Raw genomic sequence first — 24281 nt, forward strand, 5'->3', positions numbered from 1 at the left:
CAACTCAGAAAATCATCATCATCATCAAGAACCCAGAATCAACAACAATACTCCAAATTCAAATTTCAGCAACAACAATATTCCACAACAAATTTCACACAAAATTTACAAAAAATCCAATTCACAGAAGAATAAGAAGAAGAGGCGGTGCGGCGGTGGGGTCGGCGGTAAGAAGAAGAAGAAGCGGCGGGCGGCGGCGGGTGCGGCGGCGGGAAGAAACGGGCGGCGGTGGGAAGAAGAAGAAGAAAAAGAAGAAACGGGCGGCGGCAGAAGGAAGAAGCGGCGGGCGGCGGTGCGGCGGCATAGCGTCCCCCTTCTCTCCCCCCTTTCTCGCCCCCCTTCTCTGTATCCCCCTTTCTTTCTTTTTTTCTTTTTTTTTATTTATTTTATATTTATTTTATTTTATATTTTTTTTAATAAAGAGTAATTTGGTAATAAAAAATATAATTGGTAAAAAGGACGATTTTAAAATAAACTGAAACTTTGGAGACCATTTTGGAGCGAAAAAAGGCGAGGAACGAAATAAATTTTCAGCCCCTACGTTGGGGACCAAAATCATATTTATCCCTTATTTTTATTTCTCTTTTATGTATAATTTTTTTGTCTAAAGAATTGTTAATCACTTGTCTTTAATGTATTTATATTTCTTATCATCATACTTGTTTACTTATTTTCAGGGGTGTTCACAGATACGAATAATTCGATTATCCATTTAAAATTGATCCAACCCGATTATATTATTTCTGAATTTAATGGGTAATCAGGTATAATCGACTCAGACTCGATTAAATCCAACCTTAATTGATTCGGGTATTAGTCTTAAGATCGCATAATCCAAACCAATCCAATTAGTTTAATATTAATTAAAAAAATAAATCTAATAATATATATACATTTTTATTTATTAACCCAAAATTATTATTCTAAATACTACAAATATGTAACAACAACAACAACAACAACAACAACAACAATAATAATAATAATAATAATACATTATCAATTTAAACTTAAATAACTATCATAATTTTTCCTTTTGAAACAAAGGAGCTCAACACCAAAGTGAAAATAACTATCACAATTTAAAATAATTTTAGGTTAATAAATAAAAATGTATATATATTATTAGATTTTTTTTTAATTAATATTAAATTAATTGGTTTGGTTCGAATTCAGCGATCCTAAAACCAATACTCAAACCAATTAAAGTCGGGTTTAATCGAGTCTGAGTTGATTGTACTCGATTACCCATTGAATTCAGAAACAATATAATTGGGTTGGATCAATTTAAATGGATAATCAAATTATCCGTATCCATAAACACCCCTGAAAACAAGTAAGATGATGAGAAATACAAATACATTAAGGGCAATTGGTTAATAATTTTTTGGGTTAAGTACGATTTTAGTCCCTAATGTAAAGGCTGAAAAACAACAACAATAATAATAATAATACATTATCAATTTAAACTTAAATAACTATCATAATTTTTCCTTTTGAAACAAAGGAGCTCAACACCAAAGTGAAAATAACTATCATAATTTAAAATAATTTTGGGTTAATAAATAAAAATGTATATATATTATTAGATTTTATTTTTTTAATTAATATTAAATTAATTGGTTTGGTTCGAATTCAGCGATCCTAAAACCAATACTCAAACCAATTAAAGTCGGGTTTAATCGAGTCTGAGAGCATCTCCAATGGTGAGTTCCTTTTTGACTTTTTTCTGACATATAGGAACTCTAACCATTGGAGGAGAGAAGGAGTGAGTTCCCGCACAAGGATCAAGGTAAGGGAGTCCCTCTAAGTAGGGACTCAAATTAACCAATAACAACTTGCCATTTGGCAAGTTATTATAAAAAAATAATAATATAAAATCTGAAATAATTAAATAATCAAATAATAATTAAATTAATAATAATTATAATAAAAATTATATTAAATAATTATATTTTTATTTAATTAATAATTTATATTAATTATTTAAATAATAATTAATTAAATAATTAATTAGATTAAATAATTAAGTTTTTATTTAATTAATTATTTATATTATAATTAATATTGAATATTATTTATATTATTATATTAAATTATAATTAATTAAATTTACTTACATTAAAAAATAAATTTAATTTTTATACCTTATAAAATAATTTTTAGTTGAGTTGGTTATTTTTATTTTTAAAATCTAAAATGCTAATGATATTATTAAAATTAGCAGTTGTAAACACAAAACTATAAATTAGTATAATCTTGAATTATATATTGTGTATTATTATTATATATGAATTTATTTAATATTAATATCTTTTAATAATGAATTATTTTTAAATTTATAAATTTAAATAATATTATTAAAAAAATTAATTATATTAATTTTAAATATTTTAATTAATTAATTAAGTGGGACCACAATAGGGACTAAAGTTAGTTCCTCCTAATGGAGAAGAGAGAGATGCTTTGAGTTCCTATTTATTGTTTATGACGCAAAAGCTGATGTGGAGTTACTTTTTATGACAGGTGGGCCATAAACAGGAACTGGAATGAGTTCCCTACTGGAGATGGTCTGAGTTGATTGTACTCGATTACCCATTGAATTCAGAAACAATATAATTGGGTTGGATCAATTTAAATGGATAATCAAATTATCCGTATCCATAAACACCCCTGAAAACAAGTAAGATGATGAGAAATACAAATACATTAAGGGCAATTGGTTAATAATTTTTTGGGTTAAGTACGATTTTAGTCCCTAACGTAAAGACTGAAAATTTATTTCGTCCCTAGCCTTTTTTTCGCTACAAAATTGTTCCAAATGTTTAACTTAGTTTTAGAATCATCCTTTGGACAAAAATATCATTCCCCCTTCTTCCCCAAAATCCACCGGAAGCCGAACCACCACCACCACCACCCTTACTCCCACCAAATTCCAATAATCAGATTCAAGATTATTCAAATGCAGAAATTAACATCAAATTCAGCCACAAAATTAACACACAACAACAATGAAATCAGAAAAATAACAAATTAAAATCAGAACAAAAAAACAGAATCAGAAGTTGAAGCAAAGCAGAAACAAAGCAGAAGCAGAAGCCGAAGCATATGCAGAAACGGCAAAACGGAGAGCGGAGCAGTGGCGGATCACAGGCGGTAGGGCGGCGTTGCAGTGGTGCGGTGGTGTGGCGGTGTGGCGGTGCGGCTTCCTTCCCCCCACTCCCCGATTCTCTTTCTGCAAAACGGCGAGCAGAGCAGTGGCGGATCACAGGCGGCGTTGCGGTGGTGCGGCAGTGCAACTTCCCCCCCCTTCCCCCTGGATTCTCTTTCTCACCTCTCATGGCCTTTCTTTTATTTTATTTTATTTTATAATTTTTTTAATGAGGGTAATTTGGTAATAAAAAAAATGAAATCGGTAAAAAAATGATTTTAAAACAAATTGAAACTTTTGGGACCATTTTGTAGCGAAAAAAAGGTCGGGGACAAAATAAATTTTCAGCCTCTACGTTAGGGACCAAAATCGTACTTAACTCTAATTCTTTAAACAAGAAAAATTATGTATAAAAGACAAATGAAAATAATATAAAATTTATTCGTAAGTGGTAGTTATAAAGCTAAGATAATAGAATATATAATTGACATTTTTTTTATTTTTAAGTTGGATTGTAATTAGATGTAGAAATGTTAAATTGTAAAATTATTCGTACATTTCTTTTCGCATTAGTTCCTAATGTTGGTAATAAGATGTTACCGGGGATGAATAAGTCTGATGACATTAGTTCTAATGAATTGAAATTGTTAGTAGCATACGTGATTGGTTTCTAAAATAAAGATGAAATAACCTCATGGTCATGTAATACGTTGTAAGGATTTTCAGAGAATTAAGTGACAAAATTGTACTAATAGTTGTTTCAGCAAGAGTTTTCTTTGTCACCATGAACTTGCAAAATCATTAGTTGAAGGCATTAGATAATGTTTGTAATGTCCGATGATAGTTTTCCTAATAGAAGAAAAGTAAGATTGATTCGATGAGATACATCTTCATGGTTGAAAATTGAGATTGTGTTATTAAGGTTTTGTTTTGTGTTTGATTGTATATTTGTTAATGATATATAGATGATTTATGGTGTAAACTTTTTTTAGTCGATATGATTAAATTTTAATTGGATTAGTTAATTGAAATTATATTGGTTATATTTAATGATAAACATGAATAATCATTTTTTTTTTTTGGAGATATTGTGGATTTGTTTAAATATATTTTAGATTATGTAAAATTAAAAAAAGTGCAAAATAGGACAATAAACTACTAATTGAGTAATAAAATTTATTATTATCATTACTAATATAAATTATAATTATGATCATGATTATCATTATCATTATTATTTGTGGCGGATTACAAAATAATAATTTTGGATTTGAAGTTTTGGTTTTTGAAATAGAACATCCACATATTTTGTTTAAAATTGAGTTGAATCTAACGTAAAATTTGAATAAAATGATCATGATCATCGTATTGTTAGAGAGACTATCCAATTTTTTTTTGTTAAATGACTTCCGCTAACCTTTTTTTAATAGACTAAACCACTACTTATGTTTATTGTAATTTAGGCCCAAAACATAATAACATTCTAAAAAAATATTAGTTAACCCCATCCAAAAATTTAGCAAATCATAATCTCTTTTCAATTATTTTACTGACTATCTCCTGATAATGTCTCTTAGCACTAAAGTAAAGCGACATCATTACTTACAACACTGCTATTTTAGAATGCATTGAATCACCTAACTCTAGTGATTATCTTCTGGTTCATACATAACATCATATCACTCTCATATCTCTACAGGTGACATCTACATGTGTAGAAAGAATCTTCATCCTACATCATAACATTCGCCTTTAATAAGTCCTCAACCCAAAATAAAACAAATAGATAAAATAGATGAAATTATAAATTGGGTTATTACAAGTTAGTGTGATAATCACAGAAAAGTATAATTCTTTTTATTTTTGATTTTTAAAGTAGAATTTGTTAATAATTTTATGAGTCATGCATTTTTTTAAAAAAGAAAAGGACAAATAAATTCTTGATCTTTTGATCTGTAGACATTTAAGTTCCTAACTTTTTCAAAACTTAGACATATCAATCTCTCATGTTTATTTGGGTGTGTCAGACCCAATAGAAAAATCAAACGAGACTCCCGTTGTACTGACCTGGTCGATACGGATGCACACGTGAGAGAGTTTTTAAAATGAGACAAATTAGACTCATGAATCGATGTGTCCAAATTTAAATGTATTTTTAAATCTTTGGAAACTTAAATGTCCACATACTAAAAAGTCAGAGATTAATTTATCTTTTTTCGTAAATCTTTAATCATCTGATACAAGAGAAAAGACATATGGCCTAAACTCACTTGACTCTAACAGCCTTTTGACATGGGTCCCACCGTTTGGCTGAACCTATTCTCTCACACACATCCCAATGGCAGCGCATCCACATCAGATCTAGATCTCTAGATGTCTCTCGCTATCTACACCATAGAACTCTCCAAAACAATTAACCACTAATCAATACTTTTTCTCAACCAAAAAAAAAAAAATCCTAAAGTCGTTGGTCCAATCAGACTATCTCATATATCGGTTTGTAATTACATTTAATGTTGAGTTAAATCTAACCATACTAACATCTTATGTCCTACAACAATTTAAACCATACATCAGGAATTTCTTACATAGTGCTTTAATGACCATAGACATTACCAATTTACCGAGTTAAATCTTAATTTGACCTCTGAAATTTGGTTCGAGACTTAGAATGATCCCTATAATTTCATTAGCCTCAATTAGAACCCCTAAATTTGCAATCGTAGCTCCGGCTTGTCCCTGCGATCATCTACGTCACCGGAAAGCTGATCTGGCACAGTGTCATGCACAGTGGACTATACTAAAACGACGATGTATGGCTTCGCGCCCAAAACCTATTGAAACTACGTTGTTTCACTTGTTTTGGTGGTTAAAACTCTCCCTCTTCTCACTACGACAATCATAAGTTGCATCTTCTTCTTCTTCAGGGGCGAAGCTACATTGTAGCAAACGGGGGCAATGGCTCCCCTAATTTTAATTTTTTACATGTAAATTATATGTAAATTTCAGTTTAGCCCCCCTTAAAATTTTATTTTAGTCTTATTTTATTATATAAATATTTTTGACCCCCCTCTAATCTTTTATCTAGCTCCGCCCCTTCTTCTCTTCTTCTTCGTTTTTCTTGATGCGTTGCTGTGAAATCCAAAGAAGCTCCTTCTAGCCATTCTGAAAATCTATGCAAACTTAGGGGTTTTGGCAAGAGTGAAGAAACCACAAGCACTAGTTCATACAGAGGTTAGTTACACAACCCATTGCTACCAATGCGCTATCTTCTACTTCTTTAACTTTGGTTGCTGATTATTCATGTATTTTGTGAATAAACTGTTGTGGTTAATGTGCACATGCAATGTAGGACTTAGGGTTTGATGTTTTTTTAGTTTGCTACAAAGTTAGTTTTGTTGATAAGTGACATATTGGTTGTTTGTGGGTCTAGGATTAATATTGTAATGGAAAGATTTAACAGTGGTGCTTTTAGGATGGTTTCCTATGAATGAGTATGCATAAAAATTAGTCTGAATTTGTTTGAAATTTCTTTGCAGATGGATGACCATATAACCATAGTATTTCACCATGGAGGTAGATTTGTTACCAAGGAGGATGGTAATGTAGTATATGTTAGAGACAACACTGGTGAGTTGGTTGGATTAGATGAAGACATGATGGATGTGTTTTCAATTAGGGACTACTACAAAGTGTTAAGATATGATAACATTGTGGAATGTTGGTGGCTGGCTCCTGGAAGACCTCTGGAGACTGGGTTAAGATTTCTTTCACAGGATTCTGAGTTGTTGGAGATGTGTTTTCATGCAAAGAATAACCAAGGAATTGTACATATTTACTTTGAACATGGAGTATCCCAACCAAAATTTGATGATGAAGAAGAGTGTCCAAACTTGTGTGAGATTTCCCCCAACCCTATTTCCATTCCCACCCCAAACCCAAATACAAGTACCCCCCACACCACCACCAAACAATCCACTATTAAGTCAACACCCACAATCCCATTTCTAAGGCAACCACAAAATCAAATGTTGAGACTACTTCAATTACCGAACCCCACCTAATGCATCAGCTAATGCCCCAACAAAGTCAATAACCACCAATGAAGCTAAACCAACTACATCGAAACCCAACTCATCTAAGCTCACCACTGCCAAGCCCACTTCATCCAAGCCTAACTCATCTAAGTACACCACTGCTAATCCCACTACATCCAAGCCCAACCAATCTAAGCCCACCATTATGAAGCCCATTATCTCCAAGCCCAACTTATGTAAACCCACCATTGTCAAGCAAACCCAACCAAAGTCCCAGTCATCTAAGCCCACAACTAAAAAAGCCACACCAAATTCTAACAAGCCAAAAACTGTCAAAGCAACCACTGTCAAATCCACTCTCTCTGTGACCAGATCAGCTAGTAGATCAACACCTAAAGTTCAATAAAATGAACATAGCAATGAGGATGACAGTAGCAGTACCAGTGATTCATACGAGAGTGCTGAAGACTCTCTTTATAAGCCAGGGGCTATTGAAAGCTCAATTGAAATTGAGACTGATAGTGGAGGATTTAAAGTGACAAAGAAGAATCATAAATTGAAACATGCAGTTTGGAAGACAAATCCTCTCTACAGTTGGCCAGGATGCTAACAACTATGTCTACATCATTGCTTGGGCCATAATGGAGATAGAGAACAAAGAGAACTGGAGCTGATTTTTAGAGCTACTAGTTGATGATGTTGGTGAACCAAATCATGGATGGTGCATAATGTCAGACATGCAGAAGGTAAAAAAAATTCATTCATTTATTTAATTTTCCGAACTTGCTTAAGGGTTTAATAAAGTTCATTAAAATATTTGAGGGAGTCTTATTGAGTTCATTAATATATTTTGATGGGTCTGTTTGAAGCACGATATTAAAAAAATTGAATGATGCAGGGGCTTATACCAGCAGTACGGGAGGTAATGCCGACGGCCCACCACAGGTTCTGTGTCTGGCACTTATGGCGGAACTTTAATAAGAAATGGAAGGAGTCGGGACTTAGGGGTCTTTTATGGGAGTGTGCTAGAGAAAGTACAAGGCATGGATTTCAGCGGAAAATGGAAAGGATTCGGAATCGAAGTGAAGAAGCGTGGGCTTACTTGGACAAATGGCCTAAGGAATCATGGACCAAAGCATTCTTTAGGCATGACCCAAAAATTGATAACATCACAAATAATGCATGTAAGGTTTTTAACTCTAGGATTAAGGAGTATCGGGCAAAGCCAATTATAACACTTTTGGAGGAGGTTAGGATGTTTGTACTGAGATCAATTGCAAAGAACAAAGTGAAATTAGTCAATTACATAAGCAAGTTACCCCAGTTCAACATAGTAGGCTACAAAAGATCAGGAAAGAATCTGGAAAGTGGCTTCCTATTTGAAGTGGAGATGAACACTATGAAAGATTTGAAATTCATGGGTGGCCGACTAACATGGCAGTTGATTTGGGAAAGAGCATCTGTACGTACAGATTTTGGCAAATAACAGGTTCATCTTTCATTAATATATATTTGTTTATATTGTTGAGCTAACTTTAACTACTTTGGCAAATTTAATTAAGGGATAAGTATGATTTTGGTCCCTAGAGTAGGGGCCAAAAATTTATTTCGTCCCTCGGCTTTTTTTCGCAACAAAAAGGTCCCTTAGGTTCCGGTTTGTTTTAAAATCGTCCCTCTAACGATTTTACTCCTGTGGTTGTTGGATTTCATTACGACCGTTTTTAACGGATATGGGAAACGTTAATTAATATAAATAAATAATAATAGAAGGATTAAATCAAGAAAGTGAATGAAAATGAGGTGCAGTGGAGGGAGGAATAACGACGAGAGTTGCTGCTGAAGGTCGACGGCTAGGGTTTAGGAGTCAGTGGCGTCTATGGCTTCCCAGAGCTCAAGAGCCTCACGTTTTCGTTCAGATGCAAAGGAGTTGCTCTGTGGCCATGGTGAGAGGCCGGTTTTGCAAACTTCATCGACGAAGGATAACCCTGGACGAAGATTTTGGGGTTGTGTATACTATGAGGTAAAGTGTTCTTCCTATTTTGCTATTGTGGGTCTGAGAATTTGAGATTTCTTCATATGTTTCTGTGGCTTGTACTAGGTTCAGGAAGAGGTTGAATTTGCAAGAAATAGGAGAAAGATAACGAAATTAAAGGCAAGATTGAAAGAGTTGGAGACGAAGCTTTGGGTTGTGGCTGCTCTATGTTTTGCTGGGTGGGTGGGGTTTCTGTTCTTATTCCTGCAGAATCATTACAACTTGAAGCAGCCGAATGGAATGCACTTAGGTTATAGATGATTTGGTAGGGAATGTTATGAGGTTTACTGTGTTGTGTGGGTAGAGTTTGAGGGTATTCTTTGATGTTACAGTGGTTTAGGTTTGTAGCAACTTTGAAAATGTTTTTTTTTTTTTTGGTCTTCAACTTTGAAAGCGTTTGAACTAATGAAGAAAAGTGTTGTGTAATGTTGCCCAAATTGTCACTTTCTTTGATAGTGGACCTGTTTTATTTTGTAATGTAAAAGTAGTTTATGAGCAAAGCAGAAAAGCATTCAATAGAAGATCTGAAAATTCAGTAATTAGTAATGGAATATTTCATTTGATGACTAGTTAAAACATACACAAATATTTTGTCTTTGGCTCCACATGCCTAGTACCAAAAAATAGAGAAGCAACACTGTAAGTGTCCTCAGGCACTTAATACCAAAATACAGTACTCAAACCAATGTAACTAAGGTAAAGTTCTTAATGTAAATATCCAATACCAAAATTAAAAACACTTCTTGCAAAACATTAACACAAGAGTCACAAAAAATTTCACACTTAAATCCTAAAGATTTCCCCACTGAGATGGGGGTAACTTGGCCATCAACCTCAGCTTCTGCATGGGTAGATGAGGTGCACTGCATTGAATGATAGAAAAGGGCCTCTTCTTCACAGATGGCTGGCTAGGAGGCTGTTTGTTGCTGGTGGAGGTTGCAGAAGATGCAGCCTTGTTCTTGGGCTGGGCCAGGATGTTGGGCTGAGTGGAAGCTTTCTTGGGCTTGGTGGAAGCCTTCTTGGGCTGAGGTGCTTCTGTGGTGGGCCGGGCTTCACGTTTCTTGGGCCTTGTGGGGGGTTTTCCTGGTATGAGATGCTGGTAGATTGGATGGTGATGGTGTAGTAGTCCTCTTTCTCCCTCCCCAAGCTGTCTGACCAGGTGCCAGCTTAGCTGCATTCTTCTTAGCTCTGTTGGTTGAACTTTGGGCCTACAATAGTTATGTAAATCATATAGAAAGTAACACACATATCATATAGTAGTAAACTTATATAGTTGGCAATCATGATGCTAGTTGAACCCTAGAATAGCATATCACAAACCCTCTTACCCTCTTCTTAGGAAGGCTGCAGCCGCTTTTCTTGTGTCCAACTCCACCACAGTTGGAGCATCTTTGGACTTCTCCCCTCCGTGACATATGAGTCTGGCTTCTAATGTCTTCCTCTGTAGCCCCTCTTTTCCTCTTCTTCACCGGTCTGTGGCTTGGCCTCCTATAAGGAGGTGGGATGACATCATCATATTGAGTCCTCTCCCATAGCTCCGAGCCGTTTACAGGGTGTATCACCGCCTCGTAGCACCTGATGTAAGCCTCCTTCTTGTAGCATTCATCCACATATGACTCCAAATTAAGGCCCTTGAAGGTGATGCAGCTGATGGCATGAGGACAAGGAATCCCACTAAGTTGCCAATTCCTGCAAGAACATTCACCAGCTGCCAGATCCACAACATACTTATCTAGACCACTCATAACCTCGTATTGGCTAGCAGATGACCAGTAAGGCCTCCAGTCCCTAGCTAAGCTTGCCCGTTTCTCTAATTTCTTACTAATCATTGGCATAATGTTTCCTGGATAATTAAGAACCCTTTCCCTATTTGCAGCCCATCTAGTCATCATGTAAATCCTAATATCCTCTAACATGCTCACAATTGGTTTCTCTCTTGCTTCTACTAACACAGAATTGAAACTCTCACTCATATTATTAACAAGATTGTCACATTTAGATAGGAAGGTAAACCTGGATCTTGACCAGAACCTTGGTGGAATGCCATTCAGATGTCTAAATGCTCCCTCATTCAGAAGTCGCAAAGTTTTCATTTCCTTCTCCCAGATCTGCCAATGACTTGCTTTAGCACACCTCCACATCTTGTTCTTTAGCTCTAAACCAGGAAACTTCTTCCTAAAGTTGCTGTAGAGATGCCTGACACAGAACCTGTTATCCACACCTGGAATGACCTCTTCAAACGCCGGCAATAAGCCCTGTTTACAGTTAGGTAAGATTTCAAATTGTTACTTCATTTATTAAAATAAATTCAAGGACAACTTGTGAAAGGCTGATATATTGTGAGTTACCTTTTGCTGATCGGACATAAACGTGCACTTTGCAACATTGTGTGGGCCTAAGTCATCGGACAGGTGACGCAGAAACCAGACCCAAGAGTCCTTAGTCTCCGCCTCCACAACCGCATACGCTAAGGGGAAAATCTGGTCATTTGGGTCTCTTCCGACTGCAGTCAACAGTTGTCCACCTTGGGGGGTTTTCAAGAAGCAACCGTCCAGCCCAATGAACCTTCTGCAGTGTTGAAAACCTTTCTTGCAAGCCTCAAAGCATACATACATTCTTTGGAAGACACAATAGTTCATCAGTTCTGCATTCTGTCTCTCTTGAGCAAAATCTGGTGATCTAATAACCTTGAGAATCACTGTGGAACCTGGGTTTGTTCTTAGGAGTTCATGGCAGTAGTCGTTTATTCGCTTGTACTGCTCCCTAAAGGCCCCCTATATCTGACTCAAAGCTTCCTGTTTTGTCTTAGCTGCCATTGCCTTGGTAACGGTCAAGTTCCATTTTTTGTGAGCCTTTGCAACTAGCTCCTTCACCTTGATCTTTGGGTTGGATTCAACTTTCTTCTTAAACTGGGTACCCAACCATTTGCTGTGCATAATCCCAACCCGGTGTGTCTGCATGCAGGTATGTTGGAGATTCATGCTTCTTAGTTGCCAAGTGGACTCCTCACCCACCCTGTGTGCATATAACCAAAATGGGCAGCCTTTCTGACAAACAGCTCGGACCCTCACCAAGTCGCACTTGCTGAATTTAATGTTTCTAGCTGTGTTGACTGCATAGGCCGCCACTGTGTCCTTGAACTCCTGCCGAGATTCATACAATGTGCTAACCTTCCATTGGTACTTTCCCATTTCCTTTTGTGTCTTATGCACTGGAAACCTCTGCCCCCCCTCCTCAGCATGATCCTCCCCATCATCATCACCCATCCCTACTCCTGCAATTACATAATCCTGCTCCAATTCATCACTGTCAACTGCATCCTCATCATCCAAATCACTTGTAACAACTTTTTTGCCCTTCTCCACATTGCAGTCCTTCGGCACAGCATTATCTTCACCAAATCCACTTTCATAGTCGTACACCTCATCACTGTCAGTGAAGTGGATGTCTTCCACACTGTTTTCCTCTTCATCAGATGGCAAGTATGTTGGGTCATCACTGTCTTCGCCACTGCTAGCATCATCACCATCCGCCTCATCTCCCTCTTGGCCTAATTCCACTCCACCATCCTTATTATCGCACTCTTGTTGATCTGCAACCCTAGCTCCATCACTGTTATCTACATTGCCTTCGAACAACACTAAATCCATACCACCACCTAAGGGTTTCTCATTCTGGCCACCAACCGTTTGTCCCCCCACGTCCAGAAAACCCACCTCCGGAAATCCCTCGGCATCCTCAACCTCATGCACCACAAACAGATCAACAAAGCCTCTCCTCCCTGCTATGGTACACATTTCAATTGCCTCTGTGTCACCTACCAATAGCCTCAAATGACGCTCATAATCATCCTTAGTTGGGTCTATGTACCATAACGCTGAAATGTTGGATTTCAGGTATCCAAGGTGTCTCAGTTCCTCGTATGCCTCAAACACACTCCACCGATCGCCGTCAATGTCCTCCATAACTGTAGATTGACCCTTCAAGTACCTCAGCACACCATTATCATATCCAAATAACCCACCATGGTGCACCCGCATGTTGAACAGCGCCATCTCCTTCCCGAAAAACCCTATTAATCAACATAGGGAGTTACTCAACCAACTATGAACAACAACAACTACAATCAGTTCAAACCCTACCCTTCCACACACCTTCGCACAATCCACATTAAGAAACGAGAAATTACGTTCACATAATGCTTACCTTGCCGAGGGATTTTTGTTGGAACGAAGCCAAGTTAACAAACCACGAAGTTTTCCGGCAACCTCTCTCAAGCTACCAACGCCGGACGTCGTAGGAAGGCCTTCCAAGGGTTTCGCACAATCGTTTCACACAAACGTTTCACTCTCTACTCCTATTCTCAGTCGAAGCGTTGCTTGGGAAAGGAAATTTGATCTCGCGGGAAGTAATACCAACCAACAAGGGCATTTTCGTATTAAAAATTTATTTTTGGAGGCAAAGGACGTTTTTAAAACAAACCGGAACCTAAGGGACCTTTTTGTTGCGAAAAAAAGCCGAGGGACGAAATAAATTTTTGGCCCCTACTTTAGGGACCAAAATCATACTTATCCCTTTAATTAATATATGTGTTTGTTTATGTCACGGTATAAATTTGATTAATATATATATATAGAAAGTAAAGAGAAAGCCTGGAACTTTGAAAAAGAAGAGAAGAAAAGATACCGATAAAGAACCTTCAGGAAGTAAAAAGCAAAAAAGTACAACTAAGTTAAACAGAAAGTACAAGCAGCTTACTTGTACCTATTGTGGGACAAAAGGCCACACTAAAAGAAGCTGCAGTCATAGAAAGGCTGACGATGAAGCCATTGCTGAAGCTACTACTGCTGCTAAAGCTGCTACTGTTGAAGCTGCTGCTGTTGCAAATACTAGTGATGCTGCCGCCAATGTTGGTGCTGATGGACATAATGGGAATACTGCTAGCAATGATGGACATGTTGTTGCTAATGATATTGGAAATGATGCCGGTAATAATGCTAATAATGATACTGCAGTTTCAGAGGTTGAAATCACACAACCCATTTATTCACAACTATTGATTAATAAAGGAGTATGACTTCCCAACTCACTCCAAAACAATAAACAATAATTATTGCTTACACATTTCTACAGCAGAACTGACTCATTATCTTGCATTTATTCCACTTGTTCCAATTCAAATTACAAGGCCAAAGAAGTTGCTCCCAAAGAGAAAATCTCCTCAATACTCAACTGCTGCAAATATGGACCCAATGTAGAGAGCAAGTTCCAGGACAACAGCAAGATTGGCAGGGGTCATGAGGTTTGTCCCTACGCCAGGCTTCATACCCCAAGAAAGAAGTGATGAGAAGCTTTCTGTTTTGTAGTATTTAATTATGCTAAACTTGGGTTCATCTTGATAATTGTATTTTGGGATTAGTTTATGTACAAGTCAAAATCAATAAAATTGATATAGAATGTTTAAGTTTGGATTTGAATAGGTGGTTCTATTTTGAATGATTTTAATATTTTGTATAATGATAATACTAGATAGACATCAATGTTGATGACTGCTATAAATGTCAGTGCTAGTATCACCTTATTATCAATTTGGAAATGAAACTTGCCTATTAGTTACTATAATCATTTATCTTAAATTAGGTGTTGTTTTTAATTGTAATTTGATATGTGCACGTTGAAGACTCTGATAATATTTAACATCACCATGTTAGCCAAGTTGAAATTGAAACTTGCATATTATAATAATTTATGTTCAATTAGGTGCTGTTTTTTACTGCAACTTCATACCACTACATTGCAAAAATTGATAATATTCAACATTACCATATTAGCCAACTTGAAAATAAAACTGGCAAAAAGTGATGTTTAACATATCTATTGCTACAACAAAGCCATAACCAATACACAAAGCCACAATCGAAAATACAAACAAACTTAAAACACAGTTCCATATTTTTAAAATCCTAACATCAGCTTCCAAGTCCCTAATTGTCCAACTTAAATTCATTTTCCAATAGTCAACATTTTTTGCAGAATCAACTCTTCCAACAATGGCTTCATCCTCTTCATCTGCCCATACGAAAAGCCCGCACCATCTCTTTCCTGCGGTCTGCAACGATACCAGGAAAAAAAATTAACATAAAATACAATTAATAAGGAGGTTCCAATAAGCTCCTAGGATTCAACAACTCACATTGTAGTTTGGGCAACCAAAAAAATGTCGCTCAGGATTGGCGTCTGTACCAGATCAACGAAGAACAAGGCGCATCCCGCATCCACACCATTGAGGAAGCTTCCCTGCTCTGATGCGATTGGTAGTCCTCGCCCACGTTCCATGTGAACGTGACCTACTTGAGTTCCCTGAATCTTGACTGCTGCTCCTAATCATCCCTATGAAGACGATGATGAATTATCAGTTTAGGGGTTTTGAGCCATTGTCTAGGGATTTATTTCAATCGAAGGGACTAGATTGAGATATAAAATTCTATCTCCAGGTCATGTAACTATTAGCAATCCCATTCAGCACTTAACAGGCCACATGTAGTCCACTGTGTCATGACACTGTGCCAGATCAGCTTTCCGGTGGCGGAGATGATCGCAGAGACAAATCGGAGCCACGAATGTAAATTTGGAAATTCTAATTGAGGTTAATGAAATTATAGGGATCATTCTAAATCTCGAACAAAATTTTAGGGCCAAATTGAGATTTAACTCCCAATTTACCATGTCCTAAACTTACATTTTCGGAAAATCCTTCTAATCTGAAAAGAAATTGACCAAAAAGATTCATGAAAATTGCTATAGTGGAAAATGGATACTTAAGCGTGTATCAAAAGATTCAAAAGGCTAGATTCTCTTGATCTTCGCCATTTATCATATCCGTTTTCTATTTATAAGTTTATTTTTGTAACAAACTATTGCAAAATTGTTAGAACTTTGATAAGACTACTTCACTTAAAAAATTTTATAATATAAAATTTATTGTTATTACTGCTGAATTATAAGAATTCATAAAACAGATAATTTAATACCAAATTTTGTTAAAATTGGATATGAATAAATGTGTAATTGAACAAGTCAGTATATGTAAATTAATAAATTTCAAACAATTATATTTCATTGATTTTATTTATACTAGTGTATCCATTTTTTTTTATCTATAATAATAATAATAATAATAATAATAATAATAATAATAATAGCTAAAATTGGCTAAAATGATAAATACTTATATTCTAAATTCGAACTAAAGAGCTCAAGTTTTATAAACAGCACAAGGTATTTTTATGAATATATATGATAAAAGAGCCTTTTTTTTCTCCCCGGGGGGGGGGGGGGGGGGGTACATCGTTTGCAATTCACATTATATATTCAAATGATTTTTAAATAGCATGACATTTTATAGAGACGTCTACAAGATCAAAATTAGTAAAATAAAAATGAGGTATTTGAGATCTTACCACAAGGTAGTAAGATACCTTCAGACACCAATGGTGAGTGCTTTTATTAGAAAATTCAAAGACCAATGATCCCAAAATCAAAATATTGAGCTTTAGTCATGACCACTATACCTCACAATCTCACATCACTTGTAGTACGTTACAATCGTAATGTATTTACCTAAAGCAAAATTGGACATTAAATTACTTTTGGCAGTAACACTAGTGATGTAGAACTTGAATAATACTAGCTTTCATTGCCTTAAAGGACAAAGAATAAGTATAATTTTGCTGACACCACCTAACACAATATTGTATGAATACTATAACAAGAAATGAGTAGGTTCAAAACCTTCATGTTTCTGGAACCCTTCGGCAGCCAGCGACGACTTATCGAAGCCATCACATATAGTGGACAGAATGATATATCTACTGGAATAGTTTCCTCAATCTTTCAGCAGCGGAGGATGCCATTTTGTTGGTTGGTTCAAGTACCAAGGCATGTTGAAAATCTGCAAAGAAAAATAGTTCACCTATGATTTGGAAAATTCTGAAACTTTCATATGAAAATGGAGCAACAATGAAACAAAGATGTACACAAGGAAATATAGTAGCATGCAGATACTTGTCGCACGCAAGTCTGAACTGAGTGAAAGATCCTACCATCGATTGCATCAGTATAGTAGCCAAGCATCTCTCTTGCTCTACCTCTTCGAAAATACGCTTTGACATTCTGCAGGGAAAAAGACTGGGAATTAATACCAATATATAATAAAATTCTGCACAGCTACTAGACTTTGACATTCTGCAGGAAAAAAGACAGGGAATTAATACCAATATATAATAAAATTTGCACAGCTACTAGATCCAAGGAAGTATAGAATATGCAAGAATAAACAAAGTGCTTCCCTTGAATAAGCCCAAGTCCAAGATCTAAAGAGGAGCCGAAGGGAGAAGGCTAATAGATTGACTTGCTTTTTACCTTTCGTATTTTGCGTGAACAAAGTTAGATAAAGTTTCATATGAAGTGGACTCATGATATTTGGACTTCGGATTGTAAGAAATAATTATTTGTCTGTACGTCAAGAAAATCAATCACACAGAACTTTTATTACTATCCAAGTTCAGGATTATTTATAGATGTAAATCACCTTTTTGTCAAGGCTAATTGCTTTTGTACAATCCGACTCAGCTTGGAGGTAACTGCATAAAAATAAAATAAAATAAAAAATTATGATGTTTGCTAAATAACTTTTGAGAAGTGAAACCATCAAGAATGATATGCTACCTTCCAAGTTCTAGAGATGCTTGGGCCCTATTACTGTAGTATGTTGCATTGTCGCTGCTCAGTTTTATGGCTTCCGAATAAAATCCAATGGCTTTCTGCCACTGCTTGTCTTTGTAAGCTTGATTTCCCTGACTCATTGAGTAACGAACCGGAAAAAAAATGGTTAAAAATAGTAACAATAATACAAGAAAAAGAAAGGAAGAAAGAAAGAAATCCAGTGTTTAATATACATGGATTCAAACGAAAGATAAGTATGGTTTATAGCAGCTGAGTTGTAGTCAAAGATGATGTCATAAAATGTGCAGGCCATGTTGCACAATGAAAGCAGAATTCATAAAGTGCTGAATTTATCTAACACAGTTGCAGAAATACCCTTTCTTTCGCAATTTCAGCAGCTTCTTCCTTAGTGACAACATTTCTTGGTGATTTACTTTTGGCAGCAATATCAACCTGCTCTTGGAGCGTAGAATACATGGTCTGTAGTGTGTCCAGTAGAAAGCAATCATTACCATGCCGAGCTATTAAGGACACCGAAACAGGACACTTTTCGTAAATTCCTAATGGTATTGTGACCTGAAAAGACAATCAGCAAAATGTGGATGAGAAAATAATCACAAGGGTGTGTATTTTTGCAATGCGACTCGCATTGCTACTTTTATAATCCACCCAAAGTAGCTTTTATTTAGCCACCAGTGGGATGAAATGATTATGTTGCTGTTAAGCCCATAACCATAAATAGAGAGCTCATTGGCAACTCTTAAAGCACCAAACACAACCATGCAAAATCCCAGAAGAAGCAAATCACTTTGCTCTCTGATTCAACACATTCTTCCCTTATATTCAATTGTGAGAATATTAAGTTTGTTTAAGTTTCTCTCCCTCATTTGTGACTTGTGAGGATAGTGTGTATACACTAGTGAGATAAATATTATAATGTATTTGGGATTCGGGTTTGAGTGAAGTGTTGCTATTTACCACTTTGTATCTCATCGGAAATTTGACTCGGCTAGTGTGGTTGTCCAAGTTGTATCTCTTTTTTAGTGTCACCTATCTTCTATCCTCTTCATATTTCACTGCAAAATTCATTGTTGTTACCTTTGTTGGTGGACATAGACTTTAAGCTAAACCACATTAATTCTTGTCTCATTTCTTATTACTCTTCCTCTCAGTTATTTCTGTTACTACATTACCCGGGGGCCCACCCATTTCCAAACAATATTGTGATTCCATTATTTACAATAATGTAATATTTTTTTTTTTTTTTGCAAAAAAGTGCTATACATGTCTGTCTATGTGCTATATATTATTTTTCTTTTGCAAACAATTATTTCGTGTTGTATGAAGACTAGGAAAAGGAAAATTTGAGCCTGTTTGGTTTTTCATTTTTAATGTTTTCTAGTTTTAGGATTTTCTAAAGTAAAAAGCGAAAACAAGAAATAAAAACAGAAAACAGGAGTTCACTGTTTTCATTTTTCTCTTCGCAAAATCCTAAGGATGGATAACACTAAAAATAAAATAGAAACGAAACATGCACTAAAAGGAACGTGAGATACCAGTTTCCAGCAGGGGAGAGAACTATACCTGACAGCATCCTGATATGCTAGCAATACTTAGCAAACTAAATGCATGACTCCAATAGTCCTTTGATGAGATCTCTTTGCCACCCAACTTTGGAGGAGGATCAGCTCCAGTAGGAATAACCAATATTCCTTCATTCTTAAAAGCATAAACCGTATTAAAATTAATCAGAAAGATTTATGAGAGTTGAGATGCATAGTGATGCAAAATCATTACCTTCAAAAGAGATCTGACAGCAGCACGCATTTCATTTCTAATGGATTTGAAGTGTTCAACCTCTACATCAGATACCTCAAACTTTTCATATAAATCTGCTGAAACAGCTGGATGAAGATCAGGCTTTACTGTGTTTATCCACTCCTCATGCACAAGTCTAAATTCATGTCTGTTGACACAGGATAATAAAATAATCATTCTATATTATTAAAATTTGCATAGATGACGAGGATCAAGTCAAACTTAAAAGATAATGAACAAATTGCAGAATCGTTGAGGATTAAAACGAGAAAATTCAAAAGATAAAATAAACTATTTCCTGAAAGTTGTTTGATAATTGATGTAGCATGCTCAATTTGTGATAATGGCCTTTGCATGGCCGTCTAGGTGCGGGGAGCCCCATTCTGCCCAATACAATGTTATTGCATTGTATGACTTTTCAACATCAGAAAAAAATCAACTAACCTTTGTAGAAACTGCATAACATTTGCAAGTGATTTCAATGACGAAACTTTAAGTTCACCATTTGTTTTGAGACTGGAGAGCTCTTTCAAAGTAGGAACATTAGAACTTAAATAGTCCTCAAGATTTATATGCTTCAATACTTGCCCTGAAGAGTGAAGAAAATTGGTGTAGAGAACTCAAGAAAATAGCTAAGTAATATTCATTTACAAAAGAAAAGAATAATTAAAAAATATAGAAAGAAAAAGGACATGTTAACAATGACCTTAAGATGACATAATGGAAATTTAGCACATAGTAATAGAACATACTTCCAAAAAGCTTCTCAGCAGATTTGATGACCAACTGAGAACTTCTGTCGAGAGGGACATTTAGTTGCTGAAAACAATCATCAGCTATAATTATTTGTCGTGGATTGCGTTGAAATATATATGGTACTTGCATAAGTATATGCCCAACAAGTCGCAAAATATTAGGATCCCTTGCAAACCAGCCTGCAAAAGCCATTTCATTGTTAAAAGTTAAAAAGAACTTCAACAAAATGCATTTGATGACATAATACTAGCTTCCACAGAAAAATCATGATAATGGAGCCAGGGATTCAATTCTGGGGTCAAGCAGCCCCTAAAGGAACTTAGTGCCATTTGGGATAACGCTCTCATCATTGATCTTTTAGACTGAAGAAGTATACTAGTCAATAAAACAAATAACAAATCAAATCATGCATACCAATAGTGTCCAGGCTTTTTGAAACAGGTATGCTTCCAACATGAGAGACTGCCCCATATGAAGGTCGAAATCCTAAAATGCCACAAAATCCAGCAGGCACTCTTACCCCTCCAACGGTATCAACACCTGTTGTACATGATTATGGAAAGTGTGATTATATCAGAAACAAATTCACATATCAGCATATTATATTTGGTTAATTAATAAAAAACAATAAAATAAATAAATAAAAACACTAGCAAGAATTGGAATAGAACCATAAACTCCTAAAATGATAGAGCACAAGAGTTTGCCAAAACCAAAAAAAAAAAGGTAAATATAAAAAATTCAACGATTTGAGTTAATACTATGCCTTCAAGATTTAAGTTTACATCAGCATTGTGTTGCCCATAAACTAAAGGCTTTGGTAGTTAATCCATCAAATGTCTAGATATGTCTTGAATCGGAAAATACAATTTTTGAATTTTGGTTTCAACTCCCAATCAATATAAACTTCACCAAAGCATGAGAAATCTCCATGAGAACGTTTCCGGGGACAGGGACAAGGACACAACTTTCCGTGTTTTGTCTCTCTCACAACATGCCCCTGGTGGCAACTATAGTAGCTAGAATTTCAATTATCCCTTATAATCTTCCGATATTAAAATTTTGAATGAGTTAACCGATTCTATAAAATTTTCATTGGGTCAGACGATTTTATAATTTAAATCTTGTTATGATTTCATGTTTTATTTATTTCATTTACTCTTCCAATTTTACGTAAAATCTCGATTTCCTCTGCCTTACTGGCAACAAGCATACCTCTCACCCCCATCCAATCAACCAACTATCCATTAGATGTCCTACATACCAAATTCATGATCCAGCATTTCCCATGTGGGAAAAAATTTATTTTATATATATAAAAAAGGGCCCAAATTGAGACAGGAATCAACTCTATTACTATAGGCTAATTATTGTACAACTCAACAATCTTCAATATGCAGAAGTCAAAACAAAGTCGCCTTTTCTATACAACATCATATTGGTCTTGTTATTTAGATATGAATAAACTCAAACACAAACACAAACACAAACACATACACTCTTCTTTTATAAATATGTCATCTAGAATGAAACTGAGCATGTCTTACAAAACAAGTATCGGCTATACCAAGAAAGCAAACAAGTAATGACTAGGATAAACTACTTTAAATGTATCATGATGCTCACCAAGGGCAAAATCAACCAAATTGGCAGCCACAGCAACAGCAGCACCGCTGGAGGAGCCGCCTGGTACTCGAGCAGGCAAAGCAGGATTGGTTGGCGTTCCATAATGTTTATTTTCACCACTAAGACTGCAAACCAGAGATTGCAAACAGAAAATGTATTTACTAAAAATCCAGAAGATAAAAAAATAGGAAAAGCTTTCATTCTAAAAATCCCCAAGTAAACTATTGAATATCATTTACTATCTACTACACCATATGATGGACATAAGGCAAAAATATATTCAGTCATTCTTTGATCTCCTTAGCCAAATCCCTAGACAGGAAGAAATTTTTAGGTCAACATGGTCTATAATATCATTTCTTAGACATTCAAATCATTTTTTAACTTATGTAAGATCATTCTCGATGACCCGCACATTTGTTACATTTCATTTTTTTTTTTTTTACTCATGGCCAGGTGCCTATTTTTCTATACTCCATTTGGTTAACATCATAATTCAGCATAACTTTCCTGAGTATATACCTAGTTAACAAAACCTAGCCCATATGTCCCCACCAAGACATGGCTGAGGGGAATCGAAAAGAAACAAATAAATAAACAATGGAATATGAAACCAACCCTAAAGCTAGTTCATCAACAACAGTAGTCCCAATGCAGGTTGCACCACCTTCGACCAGCGCAGATACCACAGGACATGTCTGAGAGGCAGCTTCGTGTGTCCTCGCCCACTCTGGATGCCCAAATGTAGTAACATGTCCATCTATGTCAAATCTGGTAACCATCATGACAAGACAACAATCTGATTCATTAATTTATTGCAAAAAAAAAAATGAAAAATAAAATAAAGTTTTGATACTGCAACGGCTTAAATAATCATCGTGAATATTCAGAAAAAATATATACTGGTTGACCTAAAATGTTACTTGTTCCTGTAAAATAACTTACTAATATGAGAGAATCATGTTTATTATGAAATATAATAGGCTAACAGTATTTATATCTATCCAACAATTTCATTTGCACATCTTTCTCTCATACAAGTCATTACACGTTATTAAGAACATATAAGAGAATTCTAATACACAATTACATATACATGGTAGTACGGTACATTATTAAGTTAACTACCAAGAATAGAAGTGCTTGAGCACAAACAAGAAAAGCTTGAAATAAAGAGCTGATAACAAATCCAATCGGATAGAGAGGTATACTCCAAGTTATGAAAACTAAAAATGTCCAAAAACATAGCTTTTTTTAAAAAATATTCAAATAAAGCCCGGAAAAAAGAAAAGGAACCTTAGATGAAAAACAAAAGCATGGGAATTGATGAAGTATAGATGAAAATAGGAACGAAGCACAAAGCAAAAGCAGAAAAAGGAATGAAATTAGGAGAGAGAAGCTTACAGGTCAGAGAGGGCGAAGGTGAGTGGAGAGAGAGGGAGAGGTGCTTTGGGAGGTGGAGGAGGAGGCGGAGGAAGAAGCTGAAGGTTATGGATGAAAGCGCCAAAATTGTTGTTGTTGACGCTCTTCTTCTTCTTCTTGAGCTTTGCAGTAATGAGAAAGATTCCAGCAAAACCAAGACCAAGTATGACCCATACGTGATTCGCGGGTTGTGGGGTCCCCATACTGCTATGTAGCTTCTTCTTCCACAATCACCGAGAGAGAGAGAGGGAGAGAGATATGAAGCGCCACCAATGGTGAGAACCAAGAGAAGAAGAAGAAGAATGGGATAGAGCTATGGCTATATTCACGAGCAGCTGAAAAGTAGTTAACTACTCTCAGTCTCTCTTGCTTTTTCTTCCTTTTTTATTTTTTATTTTTTTTATATTCAATCAAATTTATATTTTTTAAATTTTAAATTTTATTTTAAAAAATAAAATATAATCTCTCATCATTTATTTTATAGATAAACAAAAAAAATTTAAAAATAAAAAATCACATTTTATTCTCTAAAATAAAAATTTAAAATTTAGAGATCCAAATTTTATTAAATTAGTTGTTAATTTCTTACTTCTTACTTCTTAGCCTTATAAAATGCTGAATTTTGGTTTATTTTTTTTGTAATTTTTCTTTTATTTATTATTTATTTTGTTCTTGTTCCTAAAACGTATAAAACCGTTTAGTTTCTATTCTTTTC

The 24281-nt window shown here is 35.4% G+C and overlaps 2 protein-coding genes across 5 annotated transcripts; both read right to left on the reverse strand.

Moving 5' to 3' along the window:
* Positions 1-10010: 10010 nt before the first annotated feature.
* LOC112749101 (uncharacterized) lies at positions 10011-11835 on the reverse strand. The gene is made up of 3 exons (XM_025797367.1): positions 11569-11835; positions 10541-11475; positions 10011-10428 (listed from the first exon to the last, which is right to left on the reverse strand). Exons 1-3 carry the CDS (start codon positions 11833-11835, stop codon positions 10011-10013), a joined length of 1620 nt encoding a protein of 539 aa, XP_025653152.1.
* Positions 11836-15029: 3194 nt separating this feature from the next.
* Positions 15030-23940, reverse strand: LOC140179004 (translocon at the outer membrane of chloroplasts 64-like). 4 transcript variants are annotated; one of them, XR_011872407.1, is made up of 15 exons: positions 23549-23940; positions 22763-22915; positions 22145-22269; positions 20933-21058; positions 20515-20697; positions 20207-20351; positions 19742-19910; positions 19529-19663; positions 18320-18520; positions 17948-18075; positions 17811-17862; positions 17323-17392; positions 17012-17171; positions 15414-15610; positions 15030-15329 (listed from the first exon to the last, which is right to left on the reverse strand). XR_011872407.1 is itself a non-coding variant. In XM_072217070.1 (13 exons), the coding sequence occupies exons 1-13, from the start codon at positions 23767-23769 to the stop codon at positions 17089-17091; spliced, it is 1791 nt and encodes a 596-aa protein (XP_072073171.1). In that variant the 5' UTR covers positions 23770-23940; the 3' UTR covers positions 16646-17088. The 4 variants fall into 4 exon arrangements, 2 of the variants coding, with proteins under 2 accessions (XP_072073171.1, XP_072073172.1); XR_011872406.1 differs by lacking the exons at positions 15030-15329; positions 15414-15610 and adding an exon at positions 16646-16840; XM_072217070.1 differs by lacking the exons at positions 15030-15329; positions 15414-15610 and having other exon boundaries at positions 16646-17171.
* Positions 23941-24281: the final 341 nt, after the last annotated feature.

This window comes from Arachis hypogaea, chromosome 15, assembly GCF_003086295.3.
Source record: "Arachis hypogaea cultivar Tifrunner chromosome 15, arahy.Tifrunner.gnm2.J5K5, whole genome shotgun sequence".
NCBI lineage: Eukaryota > Viridiplantae > Streptophyta > Magnoliopsida > Fabales > Fabaceae > Arachis > Arachis hypogaea.